This window comes from Spinacia oleracea, chromosome 4 (assembly GCF_020520425.1).
Source record: "Spinacia oleracea cultivar Varoflay chromosome 4, BTI_SOV_V1, whole genome shotgun sequence".
NCBI classification, from domain to species: Eukaryota; Viridiplantae; Streptophyta; class Magnoliopsida; order Caryophyllales; family Amaranthaceae; genus Spinacia; species Spinacia oleracea.
The window spans coordinates 90534743-90561342 of record NC_079490.1 but is presented as its reverse complement, the minus strand read 5'-3'; the positions used below and the strand labels follow the sequence as shown (position 1 = coordinate 90561342).

At 34.4% G+C, this 26600-nt stretch overlaps 2 protein-coding genes and 1 long non-coding RNA gene across 5 annotated transcripts; 2 read left to right on the top strand and 1 right to left on the bottom strand.

Moving 5' to 3' along the window:
* Positions 1–5642: 5642 nt before the first annotated feature.
* On the top strand, positions 5643–10418 carry LOC110779626 (uncharacterized). The gene is made up of 4 exons (XM_056841964.1): positions 5643–5700; positions 5789–6990; positions 7081–7264; positions 7357–10418. Exons 1-4 carry the CDS (start codon positions 5643–5645, stop codon positions 10416–10418), a joined length of 4506 nt encoding a protein of 1501 aa, XP_056697942.1.
* A 1988-nt stretch (positions 10419–12406) lies between these two features.
* On the bottom strand, positions 12407–14783 carry LOC110779870 (pentatricopeptide repeat-containing protein At5g46460, mitochondrial). The gene has a single exon (XM_021984331.2). It carries the CDS (start codon positions 14545–14547, stop codon positions 12844–12846), a length of 1704 nt encoding a protein of 567 aa, XP_021840023.1. The 5' UTR covers positions 14548–14783; the 3' UTR covers positions 12407–12843.
* Positions 14784–22432: 7649 nt separating this feature from the next.
* Positions 22433–26172, top strand: LOC130459672 (uncharacterized). 3 transcript variants are annotated; one of them, XR_008919245.1, is made up of 6 exons: positions 22436–22626; positions 22733–22887; positions 22975–23056; positions 23699–23934; positions 25029–25147; positions 25802–26172. It is a non-coding gene; the product is annotated as an uncharacterized lncRNA (long non-coding RNA). The 3 variants fall into 3 exon arrangements; XR_008919246.1 differs by having other exon boundaries at positions 22433–22887; positions 23387–23934; XR_008919244.1 differs by having other exon boundaries at positions 22438–22887.
* The last annotated feature ends 428 nt before the right edge of the window (positions 26173–26600 follow it).

Here is a 26600-nt window from a genome sequence, read left to right as displayed (position 1 = left end):
TGGTAATTTCTTGCACAATTTTTATAACCAGTTCTCCCTACTTTCCAGACCCTTATATCATCAGAAATGGGGTTTGATATGTTGTTGGTGTCGATTGCACGACTTTCACCGACATTGAATAATATGCCAGGCATGCGTATTTCATTTTCCGCCTCAACAAAGCGCGGCAATTCCCCATCGTCTGAAGTAGGGTATGGTATACGTGCATTGGTTGTACTGCTCTCGCCAACACAAAAGAATCGATTGGGCATGCCGCTTGAGTTTGATGTTGGGTCTAGGATGGTCACAGTGGTTGCGCTACTTTCACCGACACTAAAAAACCGATTTTCTAGATTTGCCCGAGTATCGAGTAAACGAAGTTCATCAATAGGTTGCACTGCATTATCAAATCATGTTTTTGATTGGTTAGGTAAGTTGTCATGTTTACATACTTAAAATGAATTGATTATGTTCAGATTTCTTACTTTCACGCCTTTCATATCCAGTCGTGACATTATGGGCACGATTTGTGATGTCTGCCATAGCCCTTCTAACTCCCAAAGTGTTGGGAGTATTGGTAACAATCACAGGCCCTTCCGAACTTGGAGTTTGCGGTCTTTTTTGTAACTTTGCTTTTCGTGTCCCCCAGTTAAAAGACAAAAATACCCCCCCAATAGTTCTACAGTTTAATTTAACTAAAGACCTAATTTGCCTGAAAGAATGTAACGCCCAGAATCAAGATTATGGGCCCATTACCACATAACACAATCCTATTTATCTCAATTACCAAAGTTGGTGTTGATTGATGGATTAAATCAGGAAATAAATGAAAATAAGGAAAAGAAAATATTACAATTATTACAGTTGCCAAATGAAACTATCAAATTATGAACAATACAGCTAAACGCACAAAAAAATTCACTCTGCAGAAACCAAAAACATTCAAAAAATCTCCATTGTAAACCAGAAGAGGAAGAAAATTTTCAGAAATCAAAAAACATCTCCATCGCAAATCTACTGCCGGGCTGATTCTCAGTAGAAAACCAGAAGGAACCCGTTCTCAAAAGAACCACATCACCGTTCTTCCTTCTTCAAGTCGCTCCCACACGTAAGTATACTTTTCGTATGAATCCTTGCAAATAAAATACAAACAGAAATTAAATAATTCTTTTATGATAATAATTCATAAATTTTAATACATAACAATAAAGAAACAGAAATCAAACAATCATTCTTTTAACAAATTCGTGAATTTCTAATTTAATTGTATGGACATATTCAAATCTGTGTATGCATAAAAATACAAGGAATATTGTACGCATAACAATATACTTTTCATGTATACAAGACTATATAAAAAATAAAAACAAAATTAAATTTGTGAATTCATGCATAAAACAAATGTTCTTTTCTAATATTGTTGTGTTTATTTATTTTGCAGATTTCAACATATAAGGTTAGTAATATTCTTTTTTTTTTTGAAAGAAAGAGGTAAGTAATATTCTTGCTTTTAAATTATTTTATATTTCAATTTAAGCATTTGGTTAAATAATCTCATAATTTTTTTAAATTTTAATTGCAGATTTCAACAACGAAGGTATATGATAACATAAATTTCTGTTATTAAAATTATGATTTTAAATATAATTGACTTACATTATTGACTTACGTTTGTTTTAATGCAGAATTTAATTGGGGTTTGAAGTTCATAACGAGGTACAACGACCAACGACATACGGTAAATTCTTAATCTTTAAAATCTGGAAGGAAAACTAAACCCCTCATCTTTCAGACCTTTGCTTTCCCAAGTCAAATCTGAGATTGTTTGCATTTTTTTTGTTCAATTATGTAAGTCAAAAATCTGAAATAAATTATGGTTTTGCAGGTTATAATTTCGGTTTTAAGTTCAATTTTAAGTTGGGTGTTAAGTTCATCAAGACATACTATAAACAACGGCATAAGGTATGTGGCCCACCAAGATCTTAATATTAATATGCATGCTTAATGTGACTGTATACATGTTTATGATACCTAATGTGACTGTACACATGTTTTGTTTCTGTTTTAATTACATAGAACGAAAAGAAAATCATCAAGTTTTCATTCTAACTAATTGAGAATAAAAATCAACAAATTTGGTCAATGAGAAGGTAAAAACAATGTAATTTTATTCGATTAAAATATAGTGAGTAATTAATAAATAAAAATACATCTAAAAAAAATTACATCAGGTTGATCTCACCCAAACACATTAATCTCACCTCCTCCCCTCACCCACGCACATTGTTTCAAAATTCAGTATTAAAAACCCATCATCTCCTTCCTCCCCTCACCCACGCACAATGATCTCACCCATGCATAGTGAACTAACCTAATCCCTCATCCCTTCTTGAATTAACCAAAATTACAGAGTGAATAATGGGAGTTCGAGTTGCAAGAATAGTTGTATTTACATGTTTCGGCTCAACAAAGTGATAACGACATCAAGGTACTCAATAACGGGGTTGATCTAGAGCTCAATATGTGATTAACACATCAATTTAGGTAATTTAGTTTTGATTTGTGTTTTAATAAACAATAACATTAAGAAAATCAAGACAATCCACTAGAAAAACACACAAAATAATCTAAACAACAGGATCAAACCCCTAATTAAACCCCTACAAATCACACTAACTGAAAATAATATCATGATTTTCACTAAAGTACTTAATTTCCGCATTCAACTCAAAAAAATGAGGATATTTCTACAAACAAACAACACCAATTCATAATGCTGCTTGGGTAGAGCAGAATATTAGGTACACACCAAGATATAAATGGCCCAAAATATTAGGTGTTACATTTGATTGTCATGGCCCACGATTTAACCAACTAAACTGAAGTTATAGACCATTGCTTACAAATTTAAGATAACTGAGCATTATTTAGAATAGGAATTTGAGCCAGTAATACTGCAGCAAGAGAAAACAAAAGGCAACAAAAAAACAAATTCCATCAAAAAAAAAGCCACACCATGTTCAATTCTCAAAGTCCCAATCTTATCAAGACTCAACAACAAATCATACCACCAAATCTAAATAAATTCATACCACTAAATCACACAAATAAAATAAAATTCAAACAACCAAATCAGTTTATAATTTAAAAGAATTGACGAACCCAAAGTAGTAACAAATCTCACCCAATTTAAACAAATTATAACCTGACCAGCGCCTCGGTCGCCTCGCCCATCGCCTTCCCCGCCTCGCCCATCGCCTCGCGCGCGTCTTGCCCAACATCTGTGCACCTTCCTCTCCAACCAATAGAGGGACTCTACATGCAAACCAAAATTGCAAAAAAATTTGGTTAAGCAACAATAATTTTGATATTCCGCTTAAAAATCAACGGCGGTTTTTGCAAAAAGAATTGGTAAAGCAACAAAAAATTAGTTTATCTGAATATTACAAAAAATTGCATGAAGTAAATTCCAATTAAAACCCTAAAAACATCAATCCATAAAACCCTAAAATTGCATGGGGTTAACAGGTGGAATGAAATACTAAACCCTACAACACTAAACCAAACCAAACTTTGGGCTTTGAGAACATGGGTCGCTCTAATGAAATGGGCCAACTACTGAATTCTACTAAAACGAAAATGAATATTTCAGAAAGACATAAAAATGAAACGCATCAAAACAACATTTTTAATTTATTTTTAATTAAAACTTTTACTTTTGTGGAAAAGAAAAATATAAGGAAAAAAAATAAAACACTTAATTTATTTTAATATTATTTTAAATTAAAATATCCGTTTACCAGAAAAGAAAAACAAAAGGCCTCAAAACAAAATATTTAATTTATTTTAATATAATTTTCGTTTTTAGCAGAAAAACATTTAATTTTTACTTACCGGACTGTAGTAGTTTACTAATTGGTTGCTTGGTGCTCATTACGAGGCATATTTGTATGTGTGTGTTTTGGGAGAAGAGAGGAGACTTTTTACATGCTCTAGAACATTCATGAAACGTCAAACGAATCTACAGTTAAGTTTTAATTACTAATATGCACGCACGCATCGCGTGCATGTAAGACTTTTAACAGATACAAACAATTATACACCGATAATAGTAACACCAAATTAGACAAAACCCCAATAATGGTTTAATTCTCAATTTCTCAAATTTAACAGACGAAACCCCAACAATGGTTAAATTCTCAAATTCTCAAACCCCAACAAATTCTCAAATTAACAGATAAAAAAATTTGACGAACAATAATGGTTAAATTAACGTTAAATTCAAGAAACATACAAATAATTGTACTCTTGGAATAGTAACAACAAATCTCACCAAATTAAAACAAAGTTATATTAAACAGAACCTGACCATCGTCCATCGCCTCGCCTCGCCATCGCCTCGCCCCGCGCCTCGCCATCGCTTCTCCACCGCCTCGCCAGCGCCACGCCAGCGACCTTACCCTCCACATTGATACGACATGCAAACCAAAAAATGCAAACAAAAAAATCAGTTAGTTAATCAACAATTAATCGCTAAATTAAATCCTAAATACCCATTCCAATCAGAAAAAAAACTTGCGCGTAATTTACATAAAACCCTTAATCTGAGTTGAATTAGTTAAATTAGCGATTTTTGGCCCAGCATCTTACATAAAACCCTTAATCTGAGTTGAATTAGTTAAATTAGAAAAGATGGGAGAGGGTAAGGCGAGAGATTAACCTTATATTTCTTGATCTGAGTATTTTCGCAATATGTTGATCGGAATTTGAAAGGATAGGCATTTGAGCGCATATTTTCACCAAATTTGAGGTTTATCGCCATTCTTTAAGGAGAGAAAGGAAGGAGATCTGATAAACGATGAGAGAGGAAGGAGATCTGATAAACGATGAGAGAGAAAGGAAGGAGACAAATGAAAATAGGTTCCACATAAAAGAGGAACGGCGGATAACAACAAATATCAGATAGGGTTTACGTTCTTAAGTATAGAAAGGATTGGGCTTTGAGAATAAAATGGGCTTTAGCTTTACTAAAACGAAAAAACGGAACCAAATGGCGAGAGGAGTATCATCTAAAGTTATTATAAGAATATTAATACGAAAATTAAAAAAAAACACAAATTATGTTTGATTACCTAAAATTGACTTTCATTTTAGTGGAAAAGCATAGAATAAAAAACATTCAAATAAAATATTTAATTTAATTTAAATATAAACTTTCCTTTAAGTAAAACAGAAAAGCGAAAGAAAACAAAATAAAATATTCAATTTATTTTAAAATTATACGTTCGTTTTAGCAAAAAAGGAAAAAAAATGCATCAAAATAAAATATTTAATTTATCAATATATATATTACAACAAAATTACAATACAAACAACTTATAGTAACCAAATTAATGTGTAGTTTTAGAGTTTCATAATGGACGAGAACGGAGATCAATGTATGCAAGATCAAAGGTCGATATGGAGGGATAAAAAAAAGACAACAGAGAAAATCACTCACTCCAGAACAAAGAGATCGTCAAAATACAAAAAGGCGACTCAGCTATGCATGTGAAAACCAATCAGATGTTATAGGTACTCCTGAAAGCCAACCTCAAACTCCAAGTTCGGAAGGGCCTGTGATTGTTACCAATACTCCCAACAATTTGGGAGTTAGAAGGGCTATGGCAGACATCACAAATCGTGCCCATAATGTCACGACTGGATATGAAAGGCGTGAAAGTAAGAAATCTGAACATAATCAATTCATTTTAAGTATGTAAACATGACAACTTACCTAACCAATCAAAAACATGATTTGATAATGCAGTGCAACCTATTGATGAACTTCGTTTACTCGATACTCGGGCAAATCTAGAAAATCGGTTTTTTAGTGTCGGTGAAAGTAGCGCAACCACTGTGACCATCCCAGACCCAACATCAAACTCAAGCGGCATGCCCAATCGATTCTTTTGTGTTGGCGAGAGCAGTACAACCAATGCACGTATACCATACCCTACTTCAGACGATGGGGAATTGCCGCGCTTTGTTGAGGCGGAAAATGAAATACGCATGCCTGGCATATTATTCAATGTCGGTGAAAGTCGTGCAATCGACACCAACAACATATCAAACCCCATTTCTGATGATATAAGGGTCTGGAAAGTAGGGAGAACTGGTTATAAAAATTGTGCAAGAAATTACCAAGAGAGTCAAGGGGTTCCTATATTCAGTTTGCCACCCATGAAAACATGTCCGCATTGCCAAGCACGACTTTTCCATTGTGAATCTCCTGAACTATGTTGCTTAAGTGGGAAGGTCAACTTACCTGATTTTCCATTATCCTCTGATATGCTTGATTTATATTCTGATCAATCGGAATATGGGGCTCATTTTAGGCAAAACATCCGTAAGTACAACCACGTCTTTTCATTCACTTCAATGGGAGTTCATTTAGATGACGAACTAGCAAATGCACGTCAAGGCGTTTACACATTCCGTGCACAAGGTTCAATTTACCATCGTATTGGAGGTTTCTTACCTTTGAACGAAGGAGATCGTCCTCGATTTCTTCAACTCTACATTTATGATACTGAGCATGAAAATGAAAATCGTGCAGCAGAGAATTCATCATTACGCCTCGATGTCATCGACAGAATCAAGAATATTTTGAATGCTCACAATCCTTTTGTCCACAATCTCCGCCATCTTGCTCAGCGTAGTGACTTAAGTGATTGCAAATTTGTCATCAAAGAGCAACCTACAAATAAACATCAATACTCGATGCCGACAGCTTCGCAAGTAGCAGCAGTTGTCGTTGGAGGTGATGACATTTCCAACTTGAAGGATAGGGACATCATGGTAGAGTCAGTAACTTGGCAACTAAGTTATATCAAAGACACTGCCAGTTATTATGACCCACTGCAGTATCCTCTACTGTTCCCTTATGGTTCTTACGGCTGGGATTTAAACAGTCGAAGTTCCACTGGTAAAAAGTTGACGTGCCGGGAATTCTATGCATACATGTTTCAGGTGCATATTTCTAATAACTCTTTTTTAAGCCTTATCCTAAAAATCATATACTTAGACCTTTATGACCAAAACAAGTATTTTGTGTTATAGATGCGGCAACATCTTGATTCTCTAATCTTAAGAGGCGGTCGTCTACTGCAACAATTTGTTGTCGATAACTGTGTGAAAATGCAAGCCAATAATTTGAGGTGGATTGCACTCAACCAAGATAAGATACGTGCTGATTTGTACAAGGGTTTAGAGGATTCTTTACATGCTGGAGAGCATAACACAGGTCCATATTGATTTAAGTTAATCGATTATACTCAATAATTCATACATTGTTTCACATGCAATAAAGTTTGTCTATATAATGCCTATTTGCAGAAAATGTTGGACGACGGACCATACTACCGTCTTCATTCGTTGGAAGTCCAAGAGATATGCACCAGAGGTATCAAGATGCCATGGCATTGGTTCATAAGTTCGGCAAGCCCGATATATTTCTTACAATGACATACAATCCATCTTGGCCAGAGATACAATCAGAATTGTTGGCCGGACAAGTTCCAAACGATCGTCCAGATCTGCTGACACGGGTTTTTCATGCTAAACTTGAAGAGTTGAAAAAGGATGTTCTAGAAAGGGGCGTCCTCGGAACGGTTGTTGCTTATGTATATGTGATTGAATTCCAAAAGAGGGGTCTTCCACATGTTCATATGTTATTAATTCTTGATCAAAATGACAAGCTAACCACTCCGGATGACTTTGATAAGATTGTGAGAGCAGTGATTCCTGATGAACAACAAGAACCAAAATTGTATAAGGCTGTTCTTAAACACATGATTCATGGCCCATGTGGTGTTCTCAACCACAAATCCCCGTGTATGAAAGAGGGAAGTTGTAAGAAAGGATTCCCTAAGGAATTCTCCAATGATACAAAGCAAGGCAATTACTCATATCCTCTTTACCGTCGTCCACAAGATCGTCCAGCAGTACCGTTGCGTGAGAATTCACGAGTTCGTGTAGATAATCGGTGGGTAGTCCCATATAATCAATTTTTGCTCTTAAAGTACGATTATCACATCAATATTGAGATATGCAGCAGCATCAAGTGTGTCAAATATCTGTATAAGTACATCCATAAGGGTTCAGATAGAGTTTCAATGGAAGTTCATAACGGAGATGAGATTGCACAATATGTCGATGCACGGTGGATTTGTGCACCCGAAGCTATGTGGAAACTTTACAAATTCCCCATGACTAGAATCTGTCCTGCCGTAGATCGTTTGCAGGTTCATTTTCCAAACATGCATCAAGTGAGGTTCGAAGGGAACCAGCAAATCTCAAGCGTGTTAGCGAACCCAAGAAACTCTAAGACGATGCTCACTGAATTTTTCAAGATGAATTCAGTCGATCCAAATGCAAGGAAATATCTTTATCGAGAATTTCCTGAGCATTACAGATGGTTAACGAGTTCACGTGAATGGCAGAAGAGAAAAAGTACACAACGAGTTATAGGTCGATTGTATGTAGCTTCACCATTGGAAGGAGAACGATTTTATTTGAGAATGTTACTCAATCATGTGAGGGAGCGTACATTGTTCGAACATTTAAGAACGATCAATGGTGTCACACACCCTACATTCAGGGCTGCAGCTGAAGCCCTCGGTCTAATCGAAAATAACGAAAGCATTCGTCAATGTCTTTTAGAAGCATGTTCAGTACGAATGCCATCTGCATTACGTCGGTTATTTGCAACCATATTGGTATACTGTCAACCAACTGGATTACGAGCACTCTGGGATGAGTTTTTCCCTTACATGGTTGAGGATTATCCAGCCTCAAACACAACAAGTAATTCTGTTTTCCTCACTAACAAACTTTTACAAGACATAGATAGGTTATTAAGACCACTTAGAAAAAGGATTTCTGACTACACGGAGTTGCCAAGCTTACCTGAATGTACTGATGACATTGACGAGCTTCCTTCTATCATGGAAGAGTACTTTTCTGTTCCGGTTCCAGATGAGGATTTGGCATGCGTTGGCACTCTCAATAGTGACCAACAAGTTGCATACGACACAATAATGAATGCTGTCATTTCAAAGGCTGGTTGTTCTTTCTTCGTCGATGGTCCTGGGGGAACCGGAAAAACATTTTTATACAGAGCCCTTCTTGCTACTGTAAAGAGTAGAGGCGAAATAGCTATCCCCACTGCAACATCTGGAATTGCAGCAACGTTGTTGCACCAGGGAAGAACATCACATTCGACTTTTCAGCTTCCACTTAATCCAGACAGCTCATCAACTTGCTCATTTACCAAACGTTCTAAAACTGCAATTCTCCTAAAAAATTCTGCCATTATCGTATGGGATGAGGCCCCAATGACACACAGATATCAATTTGAAGCTGTTGATCGATCACTCAAGGATTTAATGGGGAATGACTTGTCGTTTGGGGGGAAAATTATTGTGTTCGGTGGTGATTTCAGACAGGTTTTACCGGTGGTTCGAAACGGAACTAGAGCTCAAATGATTGACGCATCTTTTGTCAGGTCCCCTATGTGGAGACATATTCGTATTTTGCGTTTGAGAGAAAATATGAGATCAATTGATGATAACGGCTTTGCTAATTTCTTACTCTCTGTTGGGAACGGTAATGAACCTACTGTTTCAGATCAGATGATAAGGTTACCAACTGCCATGATTATACCAACAGTGGCAGATAGTTCGATCGAGGCTTTGATCGACCAAATCTTTCCAAGTTTAAGTGAGCATGTTGGTGATGGAAATTTTATAGTTGAAAGGGCGATCATCACACCCCTGAACGAAGACGCTGATAGAATAAATAATAAGGTTGTCGAAAAGTTTCTCGGAGAAGGAAAAACGTATTATTCGTTTGATTCTGTTCCTGAAGATAAGAGAAATTTGTACCAACAAGAGTTTTTGAATTCGATTTCTGCGTCGGGATTGCCTCCCCATGCTCTCACCCTGAAACCTGGGGTACCCTTAATGCTTTTGAGAAATATTGATCCTAAACATGGTCTTTGCAATGGAACACGGTTGCTTTGCCATTCATTAAAGGACAATTTTATTGATGCTGAGATATTAACCGGACATTCTAGGGGGAACAGAGTGTTTTTGCCAAGAATTCCCTTGAAAACTGCTGAAGATATTAAATTGCCATTCGAGATGGTCAGAAAGCAATTTCCTGTGAAGTTGAGTTTTGCCTTGACTATCAACAAGTCTCAGGGACAAACTATTCCACATGTTGGGATATACCTCCCCGATCATGTATTTAGCCACGGCCAGCTATATGTGGCATTATCACGAGGAATTTCAGAGAACACGACAAAGATCGTGGTAGAAAAGGGAAAGGTTCAAGGTTGTGAAGGCATATTCACTAAAAATATTGTGTACAAAGAAGTTTTGTTGTCTTATGATTAGAGATACGGAATTAAAGTATTGTTTTTTATTTCCCAGTTTTATAATAAACGTTATTGTACTCACATTGAGTAGTTTTTATAATAATAATTGCTTTATGATATAACTACAGACGAATTGAGAGATGTGAATTTTATATATCGGAGTAATTAAATGTATTCATGTACATAGCTTTCTTTTCATGTGATATACCTATTCATACATTGTGAATTTCGGTTTATGTAATTCTAATTTTGAACTGAACTAACTTTACAGGATGACAGAGTACCACTATCCAACTTTTGAGCATTTATATCCTAGCGGGGTACAACGATATGATGTACGAGCCCGACTGATTCGCAATTATGATATTTTCAACTACAACCATAAAGGAAAAACCAAGCAAACATGGAAAATGCTTTTTGTCGATGTTGAGGTAAATGACTTTATGCTTCATTTAAATTTTCATTGAATCTGAACTATATCATAACTTTGCATGTGTTTCCTTTTGTAGGGTGAGGGCATACAGTGCAATATTTTCTCTTGCATTGTTTCAAACTCTATTTATTTAATTAGTCTAGATTATAACGCTTTGAATTAGTTAATGGTTTTGTTTTAAGTATTTTGGTTTGGGCCGTTATGGTTCCAACTTGTATGGAGGCCATTAACTATTAAATATTGTTTTGAAAGTTAGTTATTCCCACTGCGTAATTCTGATACTAGCATTACCCGTTATCACAGGAACGGTAATACTTTGATAATTCCTTATTTTTAAAGTTGAAAAATGATTTTATAAAAGCAAAGAATTATTAGGGTGTTACAAGCGGAGCAGGTGAAATTCAACCTTGAGTTGGTTTAAACGAGGGCCCATTGTTTAAAGCCAACTACATCTCCCGAGTAATCTTATGGCCAGCAACACTAGCTAGGTTGTATAGACTCGTCATAGAATTAAACATCCAGGAACATATTGTAGAATTATTCGATTTTCATGCACTAAACTCGGCACTAGTCTCATCAGTAGGTTTCTCAAATTCACCATTGACAAAACCAAATTTATTACAACCTTCCAAAGCATTAATAATAACCTTTTCTCAAATATTAAAGTTCTCATTTTTTAACATATGTTTAGTGAGTGAATTACTAGGCCCTTCAGAAGGATGTAGATAATAGATAGAAGATGCATCATGAATAAGTAGCACCTCCTTACCGTTCTTCCCATTACCGTCACCCATAATATTAACCGATCACAAAACATAATACATAAAACACTGACCTCTGTGACCAAGAACAAAACAAACCATCAGTAGTTGCTGCCTTCAAGAATAAACCACCAGAATTAACACCTTGCTGCAGGATTGCCCAGGGCGGCAGAATGGAGAGGCATTATGGGTGTAGGGGAAGGGGATTTTTTTTTTTCAACAGGGTCGAATTATCATTGGCTCTGATACCATGATAAACTTTAGGAATTATGTCAATTGACTTCATGGAATAGCGGAAACGTTTTACAACTTATATATGTCACAAACTCGTGTTTAAGCAAAGCCTACTTGCCATAGAGTTTGGCTATTCAATATACTCCGTTAGGAAACAAATAAATAGCTTCCTAAACTAATATAAACTACCATAAAAGACAGATTTACAATACTTTTACAGAGGGTTGCCTCATCGATCGGTTTAATACTCTCTTCTATGTAAAGGCTTGTCTGGAGTCATGCCGAGCACCAAGGCAAAAGATAAACTTGGGGATATTCACTTAAGTTTTCAAAAATGTTTTTTCTCTATCAGTCTTTCAAAAACAACCTTTTACATAGTACATATATTTGACATCCTAGATGTTTCCAGCTTTGTCGGTCTATATACATAGTCCACTGTTGCCCACTTTTCTTGCCATTAGGATTTTCGTAATGTTGATACGTATAGAAGACAGATTTTGGCTTCTATGACAGCCAAAAAGCGACAAGGAGCTATTCAAATGGAGACTAGAACATCTAATTGATACCACAAGCAATATATTGGGTGAAGCCCCGGAAATTCATTTTATCATATAGACTCCAGAAATTAATAATTCTGACAAGAAGAAGATGACATACAGTAAATGCAAAGGAAATGGATTATGAACTCCAAGCTCTTCAAAAGTAGCTTCAGCAGCAACAGCAAGCAGGCAGGCAGGCTGACTGACTTGAAGAATTCTCACACATCTCTACTCTGTAGTTATATCCTTACTTAAAACCTGCCAAAATGTGAATCAACAGGTCTCACTTGCCTTTTCCATCTGTAGCTAGCGCCTCAAGTGCTTTCAATCAGCAACAATGCTTTATGCACATTTGAACTTTTTCAAGTTTGACCATAGGGCTGTAATGGCCTGGCTAATTGGAGAATATGAACAAGCTGATTTTTGTATCAGAGCAGTAATGAGTTTTGTCCAACCTTCATACAATGGTATGCTCTTTCAGCAAAGATATGCAATAGGATGGGATATGTTTCCAGATTGGACATCAGGCTGCTCTTCGTGTTGATGTAACCAGCTCCATCCTTCTTGTTTTCCAATTTTCCCCCTTTTCATCTGCGTTCTTACTCTTGAAACGTCACTCCATCTTCCTGCTGAAGCATAAAGATTAGATAATAACGTGTAAACTGCACTGCAATGTGGGTCTAGATCAAGTATGTACTTTGACACTCTTTCCGCTATTTCAATATTAGAGTGTGTTTGACATGCAGTAAGTAGATTTAACAGAAGCGGAGAATTTGCTTTTATTGGCATATTCTTGATAAAGTCTTCTGCTTCATCTAGTTCCCCAGATCGGCACATGATATCCACCACGCAAGCATAATGCTGAACATTCATTTTAATCAAAGTATACTTGCTAAAAAAGTGGAAAAACTGTCTCCCTTTCAGAAACATTCCAGAATGACTAGCAGCAGTAAGCAGCCCTGTCAAAGTAATTTCATCAGGTTCTACCCCAGTACGTAGAATTTGTGCTAACAAAGTAAACACACAATTAGCACAACCATGATGTGCACTTCCAACAATAATTGAGTTCCAGGATACAAGATTTTTCACTTTTATTCTTTCAAATGCTTTTATTGCATCTAGAATGCTCCCACATCTGGAATACAATGTCACAAGTGAGTTCCCCACAAATGAAGAAACCTCAAATCCCAGCTTAATAACTTCTGCATGGACAACTTGTCCTTTACCAAGAGACATGAGAGCACAGCAAGAATTTAACACACTAGTGAAAGAAGACTCGTTAGGGATAATACCCAATTTGATCATATCGTTGAATACTGCAAATGCGTCACTGTGTTTTGAATTCGAACTATATCCCGTTAAGAGGGAAGTCCACACAACTACACTATCATGCACATTTTCCTTAAAGATCTTGCTAGAATTTTCTGGCTGCTTACAATTTGCATAGAATGTTATAAAAGAAGAAGCTATGAACTCTTCACCAACACACCCCAGCTTAACAACGCGGGCATGAATCTGAGTACCAAGTTCAATAGCCATTGAATTGGCACAAGCTGTTATCAGACAAGGAAACGTACTTGCTGTAGGCTCGATCCCATAGCCAACCATCTTCTTAAATATTCTCAATGCATCAACACTTCTCCCATTTTGATCAAGCCCACTAATCATTGAAGTCCACGAAATAATATTCCTACAGGGCATCTCTTCAAACACCTTAACCGCCTCACAAACTCTACCATTACTAAAATACCCGTAAATCATAGAATTCCAAACAGCAACATCCCTAAAACACATTTCTTTAAACAACCCTTCAGCCACCTCCACCTTCCCAAACCGCATATACCCACTAATCATCGTCGTCCAAGAAACAACATTCCTCTCAGGCATTTCATCAAAAAGATTCCTAGCCATGGTCAAATTCCCACAATCTAGACACCCTTTAACAATTGAATTCCAAGAAATTGTATCTCTAAAAGGCATTTCATCAAACAGGTGGAGTGCATCTTTCAGCCTACCATTTTTCGCATGACTATTGATCAACTTGGTACACACATTTACACCAGAACACGAAATCGTTCCGAAGAATCGACGAGAATTGCATAATTTTTTATATGTTATATGATCAGAAATCACCCTGCAGAAACTTGTTGTCCTAGATCGCCAAAAACTCATCTTCCCCATGAAAAACCAACCTTGTTTTTTAACAGTGGTTTGGGGTTGGTTTATGATATTACGCGCAAAATTTGGCGGGAAATGTTTGCATATTTCGGTTGAGAGGTAACCCACTATTGACTGTATTGAGCACAATGAGCATCATGGTTTCCGTTTTAACTATGAGAAAGTATGAAGTGAACTGAAGCATTTTTTTGAACTTTTGGTCATTCATAATTTCTCGTCTTAATTTTGTTAACCCAATTACAAAATAATAATTAAAGTATGATATGTTCAGTTAAATTTAAATAATATACTCCGTAAGTCCTTAAAAAATAATATACTCTGTAAGTTCTTAAAAAATAATATTTTTTTAGATATTTTCATGTACAAGATAATGATAATACTTTTTGTTTAAATTGTTCAACAACATTGTAAGATGTTACCCCGTCCCACATTACTTGTTAGACTTTTCTTTTTCGTCCATCCCACATTACTTTATATACTTCTAAATCAGGAATGACCCCCACAGTGATTACGGAGTACATGGTTTTTTCACGAAATTCCCATAAAGTTTAAAGAAATACACGAAATACCCCTAACTTTTCAGAAATAAACCAAATACCCATAAGGTTTTGTAAAATGGCATCAAATACTCATAATGACCATTTTCCGTCAATTCTATTAACTTTCCCGTTAACATTGAGTTAAATTTTTTTTGTTTTCCTTTTTCTTTAATTTTTCCTTTCTTTCTCTTTCTTGTTCTTTTATTCTGTCTCCTTCTCCTTGTCTCCTTCTACTTCCCAGGAGGCTGCATTTCAGTTTCTTTTTCCCTTTTTTCTTTTCATTTTTCATTTTTCTTTTTCTTTCTCTTTCCTTTTCCTTTATTCTTTTATTCTGTTCCCTTTTCTTCTTTCCATGGAGCCTACAAATTCAAACAAGAAATTAAAAGAAAATGGGTGTGTTTACACAAATTTTCTAGTCTAAGTAAATAAGATAGAAAATAATGTAACAAAGTATTTTATTGATATTTAAATGTTTGGCTACAATCTATGTATCTGACAGTTTACAAGAAATAAACTAAGATCTCTGATTTTGTTCCGCAACTGATGATGACACGTGTGTGACACTTGTATTTGAGTGTAGGATGACAGTCGTCTGACGACGTCAACCTGAATTTGAGTGTAGGGTGAAGTTTGTCGACGTCAACCTTAATTCAAAGGTTTTGTTTAAGTGCACTCGAAAGAGAGCTTATAAAGCTTGAGTATCGTTCAAAAGCGTTTGAATGTATCTGAGTAGTCGGCACGAATTTGATGTGCTTGTTGACTACTTTTCAGAGAGAATTCCAAGAGAATTATATGAGCTCCTCAGAATAATGAATTTCTGATCCCCGCTACTGAAGTAGAAGAGTAATATTTATAGAAGATGGAGACTCCTTTACTGAACTTGATAGGTTTAGGCTTGGGCCCATTTTGTGACTTGATAGTCTTTAACCTGGTACACTTGATTTGTTTATTTTGGGCTAATAACATGGACTAGCCCAAATGTTACTGACCCAATTTGTATTTGATTGATTCGGATATTTAGTTTAGGTGGGCTTAATTATAATTAAAATGGATTATAATATAACTTCGGTCCAAATTAATTAATTTAATTTAATAAATTTTAGTGTCTACAAATTGACCCTTCGAGACCATGTCACATCACATGCACAACTTAAAGTGTTTGATCGTGACGGGGTCTTGAATCATCATGACTTGACAGTCTCTCACGATTTGTTTGCTTAAGCTTGAATTCGGTGTAGTATTATTTTTTTGTTTCGAGGATTCGTAATCTCCAAAAAGAATTGATCCTACTAACAAAAGGAGTTTTGTCGTACCCAACTTCCATAGAGCCTTGAAATCCAAGAAACCTTTAATGAACTAGATATACTCCTTATTAATTTAGAACTCCCATAGGGTATCTAAGGTTCAGTAATTTAGAACCCCCAGGAGGTAAGAAATTAAAGATACGTAATTCCTTTAATATGACAGCTAGTAACACCCTCTGAATTTTATTTTATCTTCTCTAGGTCGCCCTTAGCCATACTCCGTATCTTTGGGTTTTTTTTATTTTTTATTTTTTGCTTGAAGGGTCTCGAGCAGTTTGGACATGCTATACCGCTTCATAGAACTTGCTCTCCAAGAAAACTAATCATATTATGAATCTTTTATTTAGGACCCCCTACAATTATATGGCTTATCAAACCCTATAAAAGAAAGAAGGAGACTCAATTATTTGCGGTACAACAACGATTAGTAACATACTGACTACTAGACCTGGTTATTGGACAGGGTAGTCCAATGGATATAGGGTTAGGGTCAAGTTAATAGGGCTTTTATTGGACAGAGCTCTTATTGGACAGGGTCTTTATTGGACAGGGTCATCATAGGGTCAAACTTATACTACAATTATTTTGAAAATTAAAATAGTAATGATACAAAAAATTACGTGTATAGCTTCGTATTTACTTGTACTTGCACATGGCTCTTTTGTTTTTCATTTTTCATTGCTCGTTTATTGACCCGCCCACTAATGACCCGCTATTGACCCGCGACCCGCTTTTGACCCGCCCATTACCAACCCGCTAAAAATGACCCTTTCAATACCCGACCCTCTTTTGACCCGCACCGATCCTGACCCGCCCCGCCCAATAACCAGGTCTACTGACTACTGAGTACAAAAAAAGTCGCCAATTTTCATGTTATGGTGATCCTTTGGCCTTCTCTTTATTTTTTTTTTAATCAATTTCAAGCCATACTGGTAGTCGGGTGTCGAGCTTACCAATGCACGTACTTGGTATTTTTTTGAATGACTGTTTTATTTTTGCTCCTCCTTGACGGCTTCACGTATGCCGATCATAAAGAGCTTCTTTATTTTAGCCATAAGATCGTTAGATCAACAACTAGTTGATTAAGGACATTTTTCTTTTCTTGTATCTTGTAGCAGGCCTTCTTTGATATCAATTCGCAAGCGGAGTAACCATAGAGCAGGTACCGTGACTCTAAGTCCTAGTTTATCCTTAGTACTCCTCGCGGCCGATCGGTAGCAACAAGGTTTGTATGACTTCATCTCTTTCCTTGTAAATTGTAATGTTTATTTCGCCATTGATTGGAATGCAAACACTATGTATGTAGTATGGTAATATCTCTAAAGATGAGTCTGACTTACAATAGTGAATAGTGATTAAAGTAATAGCTGAGCTTCCCGTCTTTTATGTCAACCTTAGCTTGTTTATATGATAAAGCAGCAAGTTTTGTAGCAGACTTTTTGTTATTTGATAATCAATTTTGAATTCTTGCATGTAAATTTGGTGCGATAAAGTTATGACTAACAAATCTTTGAGCCACTTTGTACATGTGCCGGTGTCATATCCTACTCTAGTATTTCCATGTTTTTTTTTTATAGCCATAATAAAAAATAATTCTACCGTAGTCGACGACTACCATCGACTACACTAGATATAAAGATCTTAGTCGTTCATTTTTAAATTAGTTAATCTGAACCACTTAAATTAATTAGACTTAATTTAAATGATAAAAATCACTTAAAGGGTTAACTTTTAAATTTTTTTTTTTTTAAGAAACCCATTAATTTATTTTAAATAACACGTAACTCCCTTAAAACAAAATCATTCTCGCATGCCGCATGACAACGTAACTCCCAACCTCCATTGTTGAAGTTATTCTTCAACCTTGAGTTTGTTGGAAATCCTAATGAGAAAACAAAAGAAAATGAGTGGGAAAATGTGGGAATATGAAAAGTCCCACATGGGAAAAACACAAACCATATTCAATGTTTATATTTGGGGGTTTGAGGGAAACATTTGTTTAAGAAAGCATGTGAGTGGCATGGGTGGTCACAACACACACGCGCGCGCCGGGCTCGGGCGAGGGCCGTGGGCCTTGGTACTTCAATCTCTCTCTCAAATTCCTCTCATCGGGGATTGTGAGTACACGCAATATACAAGTAGGATGAAACAATGTTTGATTTGTGACTTTTACTTGTTGAGATTAATTTAATTATGATTTTAACATTTTCGTTTAAAGACTCGTATAATTTATCAACAAATTTCATGTTGTGTGGAGGATCGTTTATTGGAGATTAATGCCTCCATTGATGAATGTTTGAAGTTACACTAGCATAGAGTTCCATTGATGAACATTTAAAGCTATAACAATGGAGCAATTTCAATTAACTAGAAAAATTAATAATAAAAGCCAATTATAGGCGTTGTGTACGGGATTCTCTCCCATAAGTCAAATGCACGTTCCTTTGTTTACAAAAAAAAAGGGATATTTTTTTGATTTCTTTATCTTCAAATAATTTTTATTTTAGAAATCTACTATGTATAATACACACTATCATACATGTATTTTGTATTATTATATAATTAAAATACATTTTTTTAATATAAGAAATTAATTTTAATACAGATATTTTTAAGTATGGAATTATTTTTAATATAAAAGAGTTTTTAATATACGAAATTATTTTTTAAATGCAGATGTTTTTAAATATGGAATTATTTTTGAAATACGTTTTTTTTCATTTTTGAAGATCCTATTACCAATATTTAATGGAATACTTTTTATTTTGAAAAACAGGAAGTGCTAATAGGGTTTAATTTATTATGTACTTTTAATTTTGTAACTCTTATCCCTTAAACAACCTCATTTTATTTTACCCTAATACTTTGGGCATCCCCAACCATAATTTTCTACCTATACTATATTGGTTTGCGGTGAAAAGATTAAAGAAAGCATGTACTACAAATAAAATCAGTGCGCGCATTTCTATTTTGCAATGGTCATAATTAAGGCTCATACTCAAACTCATATTTTCCAACATGTTCTAGGAAACTAAACCGTAAATAAATAATTATTTTATCCCGTATAACCCTATTGTTTCTCTAGTAACTAAAATACTAGTAACTATTAGCTACGGGTATTTTATTCTTGGTCAAAGGATAAAAATGTAGTCAATGATCAACCACATACATGTTCACCATACCCTAACACGATTGAAATTCCCATCTATTATTTGGTATCTAACATATATAAAATGAGTTATGATTAACTAAAGTAGTATTTTACTTTGTTCATAAGAAGGAAAATAACCATTTAAATAAATTTATATTCATGACATAAAGTATTAGTATGTAAAAATAAGCAACTTCATGCAATATGAAAAACATAAAAGGCCACTGTTAAATAACTATGCTTAACTGAATGCAAATAATTGAATATATAGTCCTTGTTGCATTTAATATGTTGTGTATGGTTTTAAATATGTCTAGTATATATATTAGTTACTCGTGTCCGAAGCGATAAATTTCTTGATTCACGATAATTAGTGTTAGTAGTATTTTTCATAAATCAATGTACCTCATGATAATTAGTATTTTTAATAAGGCAACCAGTCTATAGCCATCTAGTAGAAAACATTCTTAATCAAGTACTGTATATAATATATAACGGGCTCTCTCCCTCCTTCTTCTCACATGTCATCCACATAAAGTTAGAACTTAAAACCGTTGTCTACAATGATTGCATTCCAAATCGAAACAGTAAATCAAAAACTCAAATTTTGAGAATTAGGATTTGTGTGACTCAAAGTCCCACATCTAGGTACTTAAACCTAAAAACACTAATAAAATAAAATAGTTAAAGCATGAAATACTAGTGTAATAATAAATTTTAGTTGTAATAAAATATTTAAACCTACATACATTAATGTAATAACAATTTTAGTTGCAATAAAATATTTAAAGTTAAAAGACTACTTTAATACTTCGTAATAGCTTTAGTTGTAATAAAAACATTTATTGAGTGTGATGGTAAATTACATAGTAAGTAAAGAAAATGATTTTTCTATTCAACACAATCGGTCTGTATATCATGTTCCTATTATATCTACAACTATTCATATCTTAAGAGTTTTTCAATTCTTTCTCCAGTTTGGACAAGACCACAATTATTTAAGAATCATTTAACTTTTTTGGTATGTAATTGAGAGATACGGAGATCAAATACTATGCATAGTGAATCATCCAAACACAATAGGTGTACGCATCTATCATAAAACGCAATTTAGAAGGTGGACCATGGTGCACACAGAGCATGGTGCATCTTAAGAACACTAGTATATAATTAAAAGAACATCTGGTTACGTGAAAAAAACATGGATATATATTTTTTATCTTTTTAATAAATAGTGAAATAATATGTTATTTTTTATAACAAAAAAGTGAAACATTATATTGCATGTTCTTTTGTCGTAGTGTCATATTCTTTTGTTTATGAACATGTGTTCTTTTGGTGCATGCTCGCTGTGCACCATGGTCCATAGTCCACAGATTGATCATAAAAGATATTTATAACATTTAGTACTTTGTGGTTCTTTACGATATATGATACTTTGATAATGTATAATCCAACAAATTTTTTCCTGGAAACATTTTTGGATTATATATTAGTTAATTTTTAAAGTCGAATTTAGTACTTTGTATGAATAGTGTAGTAGTAAAATCGTCGCTAGTATTTATATTGAAAAGATTCCAACAACCATACAGAAGTATATGAATGATAATTAAAGCATACACAATATAAGAGTATAGCCGTGATAAGATGGTAATACCCGTTATCTCGACGAACAAGGTTTATGGTTGGTAACATAAATATTTTTCTTATTTATAACAACAAAAATCAATAATAAAAAATTTAACTATCAAACAAAATTTACTCCCATTATCTGGACAAATTAAGCAAACAAATATATTATGAAAAAAGAAAAGAAAATGAACATATAAAAACAAACACAAACTACATTAATATATTATTTTCACATAATAGGTGAGCTTTGCCTCAGATTGGGTGTTACTCTCACCACGCTTTTCCTTTTATTTACCCCAGGATAAGTCTAGTCACCATACCCTGCAATGGGCAATGGACATATCAGCAAGTTAAATTTCATTTTGGGAGGGAAACAACTGACTTTAGGGGGGAAACAATTTGGTAAATACCACCATAAGCATTGTATTAGCGGGATTTATTTTTACCCTACTTCATCCCAAAAATCTGACGCCCAATATTTGAGTTAATTAAACAAAAAAATAATTGTTCTTTTGTTTTCCTCATAACCTCCATTATCATTCAATCGGAAGCTTTACAAGGTAAACTTTTCTTCATATTCTAAATGTATTTGCTTTTTAATCTTTCAAACTTCAATCCTCCAATTAAGAAACAACAACTATTTTTTTTTTTCCATAAAATATATTGGAGATCTGTTTTAATAAAAAAAAATCTTAAATATAAACATTTCAATTACGAATTTAAAGAGGGGAAAAAGAATGAGGTAATAGGACAAAGCAATTAAACAATGGCTGAATCCATTGATTCTTGAAGACTAAGAAATGGATTGACAATAACAAGGCAAAAGAAGCAAACTTCGGTATCACCGCCAATGAATCGACCTTAGCTTAATGTGTTCATGGAAACAATTGATGATCTAAATGGAACTGTAATACCGCAAAATAAGATTAAAGAGGAAAAAAAAGTGTTCATCAGAGTCTGCAGAAGAGGCAATGATGAAAGGATCCAAAAAAGAAAATGGATCAAACACTTTGGTTTCATCGCCATTTATTGACAAAAAAAAAAGTAAAGGAAAATAAGTTTGGTTTTTTGAAATTCAAATTCAAAATGGGTCTGAAAATTTTAAGTCTGATTGAGATCTGAGTAGGACATGACTTGGCAAAAATAACCAATCTATTCTAATATTTAATAGCAGGGAGGTTGAAGAGCCACGTGGCCCCCTCCTGAAATTTTAGAATTTTATTACATTTTTTTAATAAAAAAAATAAAAAACAAAATATACGAAATTATAAACGACAGAAGATCCCACTCTCTTCTCCTACCTTCATCTCCTCTCCTTCAACCGTCACATATGCAAAATTGAAAAACAATAAACCCAAATTGGATCGATTCATCAATTTAATTAAAGCCCCGATTATCTCCAACCTTAAATCCAATCTCAAATTATGAGTTTAATTTCAAACCCAACAAAAAAAAGGTAATCTCGATCCCGTCGCTTCATCTCAGTCATTTTCTCTCCTATGACCACCGGTTCACATCATCAACTATGAAATTAACTTGGAATCATCCCCATTGATGTACAGCCTAATTTCGATGGTGTTGCTACTTCGATGTTTGATTTACCCAGTTCTGTTTCTGGGTTTGAGGTTTCAAATAGTGAACAAATCCCAGAAAATTGAGGTTCACTCAAGGAATTCATCAAATCCCAACAATCTCAGCCTCACCCAAGAATTAAGAGGTAATAATCATCCCCATCAATTTCCATTGATCAAAGAAGTGATATAGCAGTTGGTTGCTTTTAATGCTAATTGGTGAAAGTTTCCAGAATCTTTTATGGTGGAAAGGCTAGTGGTTGATGATGATGATCTTGATCATCTTTCATGGCGCTTGGTAGTATGTTTTATTAGGTGAGATTGAGTTTTTTTTAATAGATTTTTCACTCCATTGTTGAAATTATAATTGTAATGTTTGTTAATCATGTTTGTTGAGATTGAAACAATTGATTTCAACTTCTCTCATCAAAATCCTTCCCATTTTAATTCTTCCTATTTACTCGATCTCCCATCTTCCGAATTAAAGTTCCCCAAATTTTCAGATCTCATCCTCATTGATCTCCAGGTTTGTTTTCTGGGCTTATAATTAATCACTTACAATAATGAAGTTTAAAAAAAATTCCCTTTTCATTCTCAGTTTGATTGTAGATTTGTGTTGCAATAATTTTTTCAATTTTGTTGTAGATATTTGGAAAGAGATGGAGAAGAGAACAGGAAATGATAGAATTTAAATGCTTTGAAATTTAGTGAACTTTGTAATATTGAGTAATGCCATAATGGGTTCCTCTTTTTCTGTTCATTGCTTTAATATTTGTTCAAATGTCATTCTTAGGGGAAAAAATTGGAGTTTTAATTGCAGTTATAAATTTTTTGGTTGTTTTAGATTTGTACACCATTCCCTTAAGATATTTAGTTGAAAATAACTGCTTCCAGAAATCAAATCCTCTAAATCGAGTTCCAGAGTCACTCACTGTCTCTCTCCACCACTTAACGCAGTTATTAGTGTTTCGCCACAGATGAGTGTGGCAGCGGTGGGGATGACAAATGTGGTGGCGGTCGCTGTGGTGAAAGGAGTCATGGTCTCATGGAGGCAAGGGCGCAAATATTCAATTTGGGCATATACTAAACCCTACAGCCCAATGGCAGAAACTCATTGGTGACAGAGTTTCGGAGTGGTACCCTCACGACATTAAACATGACTATCCTCAAATCATGGCTAGCCAAGGATAAGAGTATGACACCATCGCTTTCTCTTTATAGTTTATTATCGCTTCGTACTTTTCTTCTTTGACATTATATTAGCTATATGCCTATATGGTCTATCAGGTGTATTCTTATTTGCCAATGTTTCATGTGATGTTAGTTTGAAGATAGAGTTGCATTTGTTTGTATATTTGTGTTTCGTTGCATTTTTTGCCGGGGGAGGGGGGTTTATCAGTCCAGTAAGTAAGGTGTAAAAATATGGCGTGTTTGGATTAAAGAATTTGAAGGAAAAGTGGTTGATCTAAATTTGTTGGTTGTTTTATATTTGTACACCATTTCCTAAAAGTTATGTTCTAATTTCAATTATTATCTTAATTGTGTTCTATACTTTAGAAATTGTATGAAATTTGAAGATGTTTCAAGTTTTTATTCGAGTGAAAATTGTTTGACGGGATATATATGCATGACAAGGTTGTTGAATTCTGCATTTTTTTTTATTCCAACTTAATGTCATTTCTATAATGCCATGGAGGAATAAGTATTTATAATTGCTTCTTCCGCTGTGGGGAAAGGAGTCATGGAGGCAAGAGCTATGGGTAAATTATTTGGAGATTTATGATTGTGTAGTAAATCTGATGGCAACAAACGATATATGTATTATTTTAGAGCCTCAATACAAGCTATAGGTAGCAATAAGTTCTCTAAAATGTTGTTATATTCCTAGAAACAAAAGTGAATATTTTCTTTTGGCAGGACAAAATTGAATATTTACTTCAGATTGAAATAAGTTCAACAATGGCTAGCCTTCATTAATCTTAGAATCTTTCTTATGCACTCATATGCATGCTACTATAAATTAATTTCTTGGTCCTTGCTTGGCTGCTTTTCGTGTTTTAAGGTCAATCAAAACAGTCAAACGTTCATGTCGCTTGGTTTAAATGAAAAATATGAGGAATATTATTTTGAGTGTTGTTTATCATGGAGAAATACAAAAGGCTAGGTATGATTATAAATTGATAGAGACAAATGATGTCTTCCTAATGTGACGAAGAAGCTAATTGTTTCCAAAATTTATCTGGATGGTTCCCTGAATGTCGTAATAAAACTTCCAAATGGCCCGTAGGATGTAATGGCTTGGGAACATATTTGGGTGCATTGGTGGGCTTGTGGTGCCTTTGTGTTACAATCACCGACAACGAGAGTGAGGGACGCAACAGAAATCCTACCTAGCGACAGTTGCAGGTATGATTTTATAAATTATTTAATCTCCTTCATGACATAATGGGTTAAAATATTTTAGTGAAATTGAGGATTTTTGTTTATGTAGGTTACAATTTACAAATATGAATTTTACATAGTTCAGTCTTACAAGTTTGTTATATACACAAATTCCTCATACAGAGTACTTATTCTATCCCATTAAAAACAAATGTCAAAACATTGTTGTTTAATGTAAATTGAATAATCTAATCTCAAACTTGATAGTTTCATAGTCTCATTCAATGAAATACAATTTAATTGATAATTACTCAGGTGACTTTTCAATCCTAGACATATACATGTGAAACAAGAACATTTGTTTCTCAAAAGTAAAACCACGACCATTGATAGTTTTTCTTTCTTTTGAATTGCTTTTGTTTTTTTATTATATGACAGACCTCGCTTTCCTTATTAGTAGTTTTTGGATTTCTCAATTGGATTTTACAGCAATTTTAAGACTATGGTAAGTCGTTAAATAACTAATTGGTAAGGGTAAATAAGTGAATGTACTAGCATAGATAATATGGTCCATAGATGTACAATAGTTCCTTCGATTTTTTCTTTACCATATTTGCTTATTATGTTGATTCTTTAAGAAATTTCACAAACTAGGAGACCGTGCTACATCTATTGCAGGAATGTCCACTAACGAGACATCTTTGGAATCCGGTTGGTAGTGTTTTAAGTGATACGCAATGATGGAAGAGAATATGTTTTGGAGTCTTGAAGCAAACGGGCAACGTGTTTTGGAGTCTCTGCGTACCATTTTTGCTTTAACATTGCTTCGGATATGGCAAAATCGATAGACATACCTATAAATAGACTGGAATTATGTGTTGCCATATGGTGAAATTGAGAAAATATGAAAGGGTGAAACAACTAGGAGATACACTATTGATTATTTGGTGAATGTATACTTGAATAGAATTCAAATTTCATAACAATAATTATCCTTATTTGTCTTCAATTTAGTGAATTTGACGTTTTTTGGTTTACATAGAATACAATCTCTACACTGTCATGTTACTGTGTACCTTTTCTCCCAAAACCTTTTTGACGACTTACGACTTACGAAGTACTAAACTTACTAATTAATGATCTATTGCGTTGCCCAAATTCAAACGACAATCTTACTTCCCATTTCAACTTATATTACCCTCTTCGTTTTTTATAAGAAACACGGAATGAATATAAACACAATCTTATGAACATTATGATGAGATAAAATTACTTTATAAGTTTAAAAGTAACACCAAAACCGTGCATATAGTTTTTTTTGTGACACATTTTGTCACCAAAAAAATTTAAATGATACACGGTTGAGAATATAATGGTTGTTGTTCAAACTAAGAAATAATAAAGTGCTCCGTGCATCGCACGGGCTTAAAACTAATTATATACAAGGGTATGATGAGTGTACTTACCCATGGGGTAA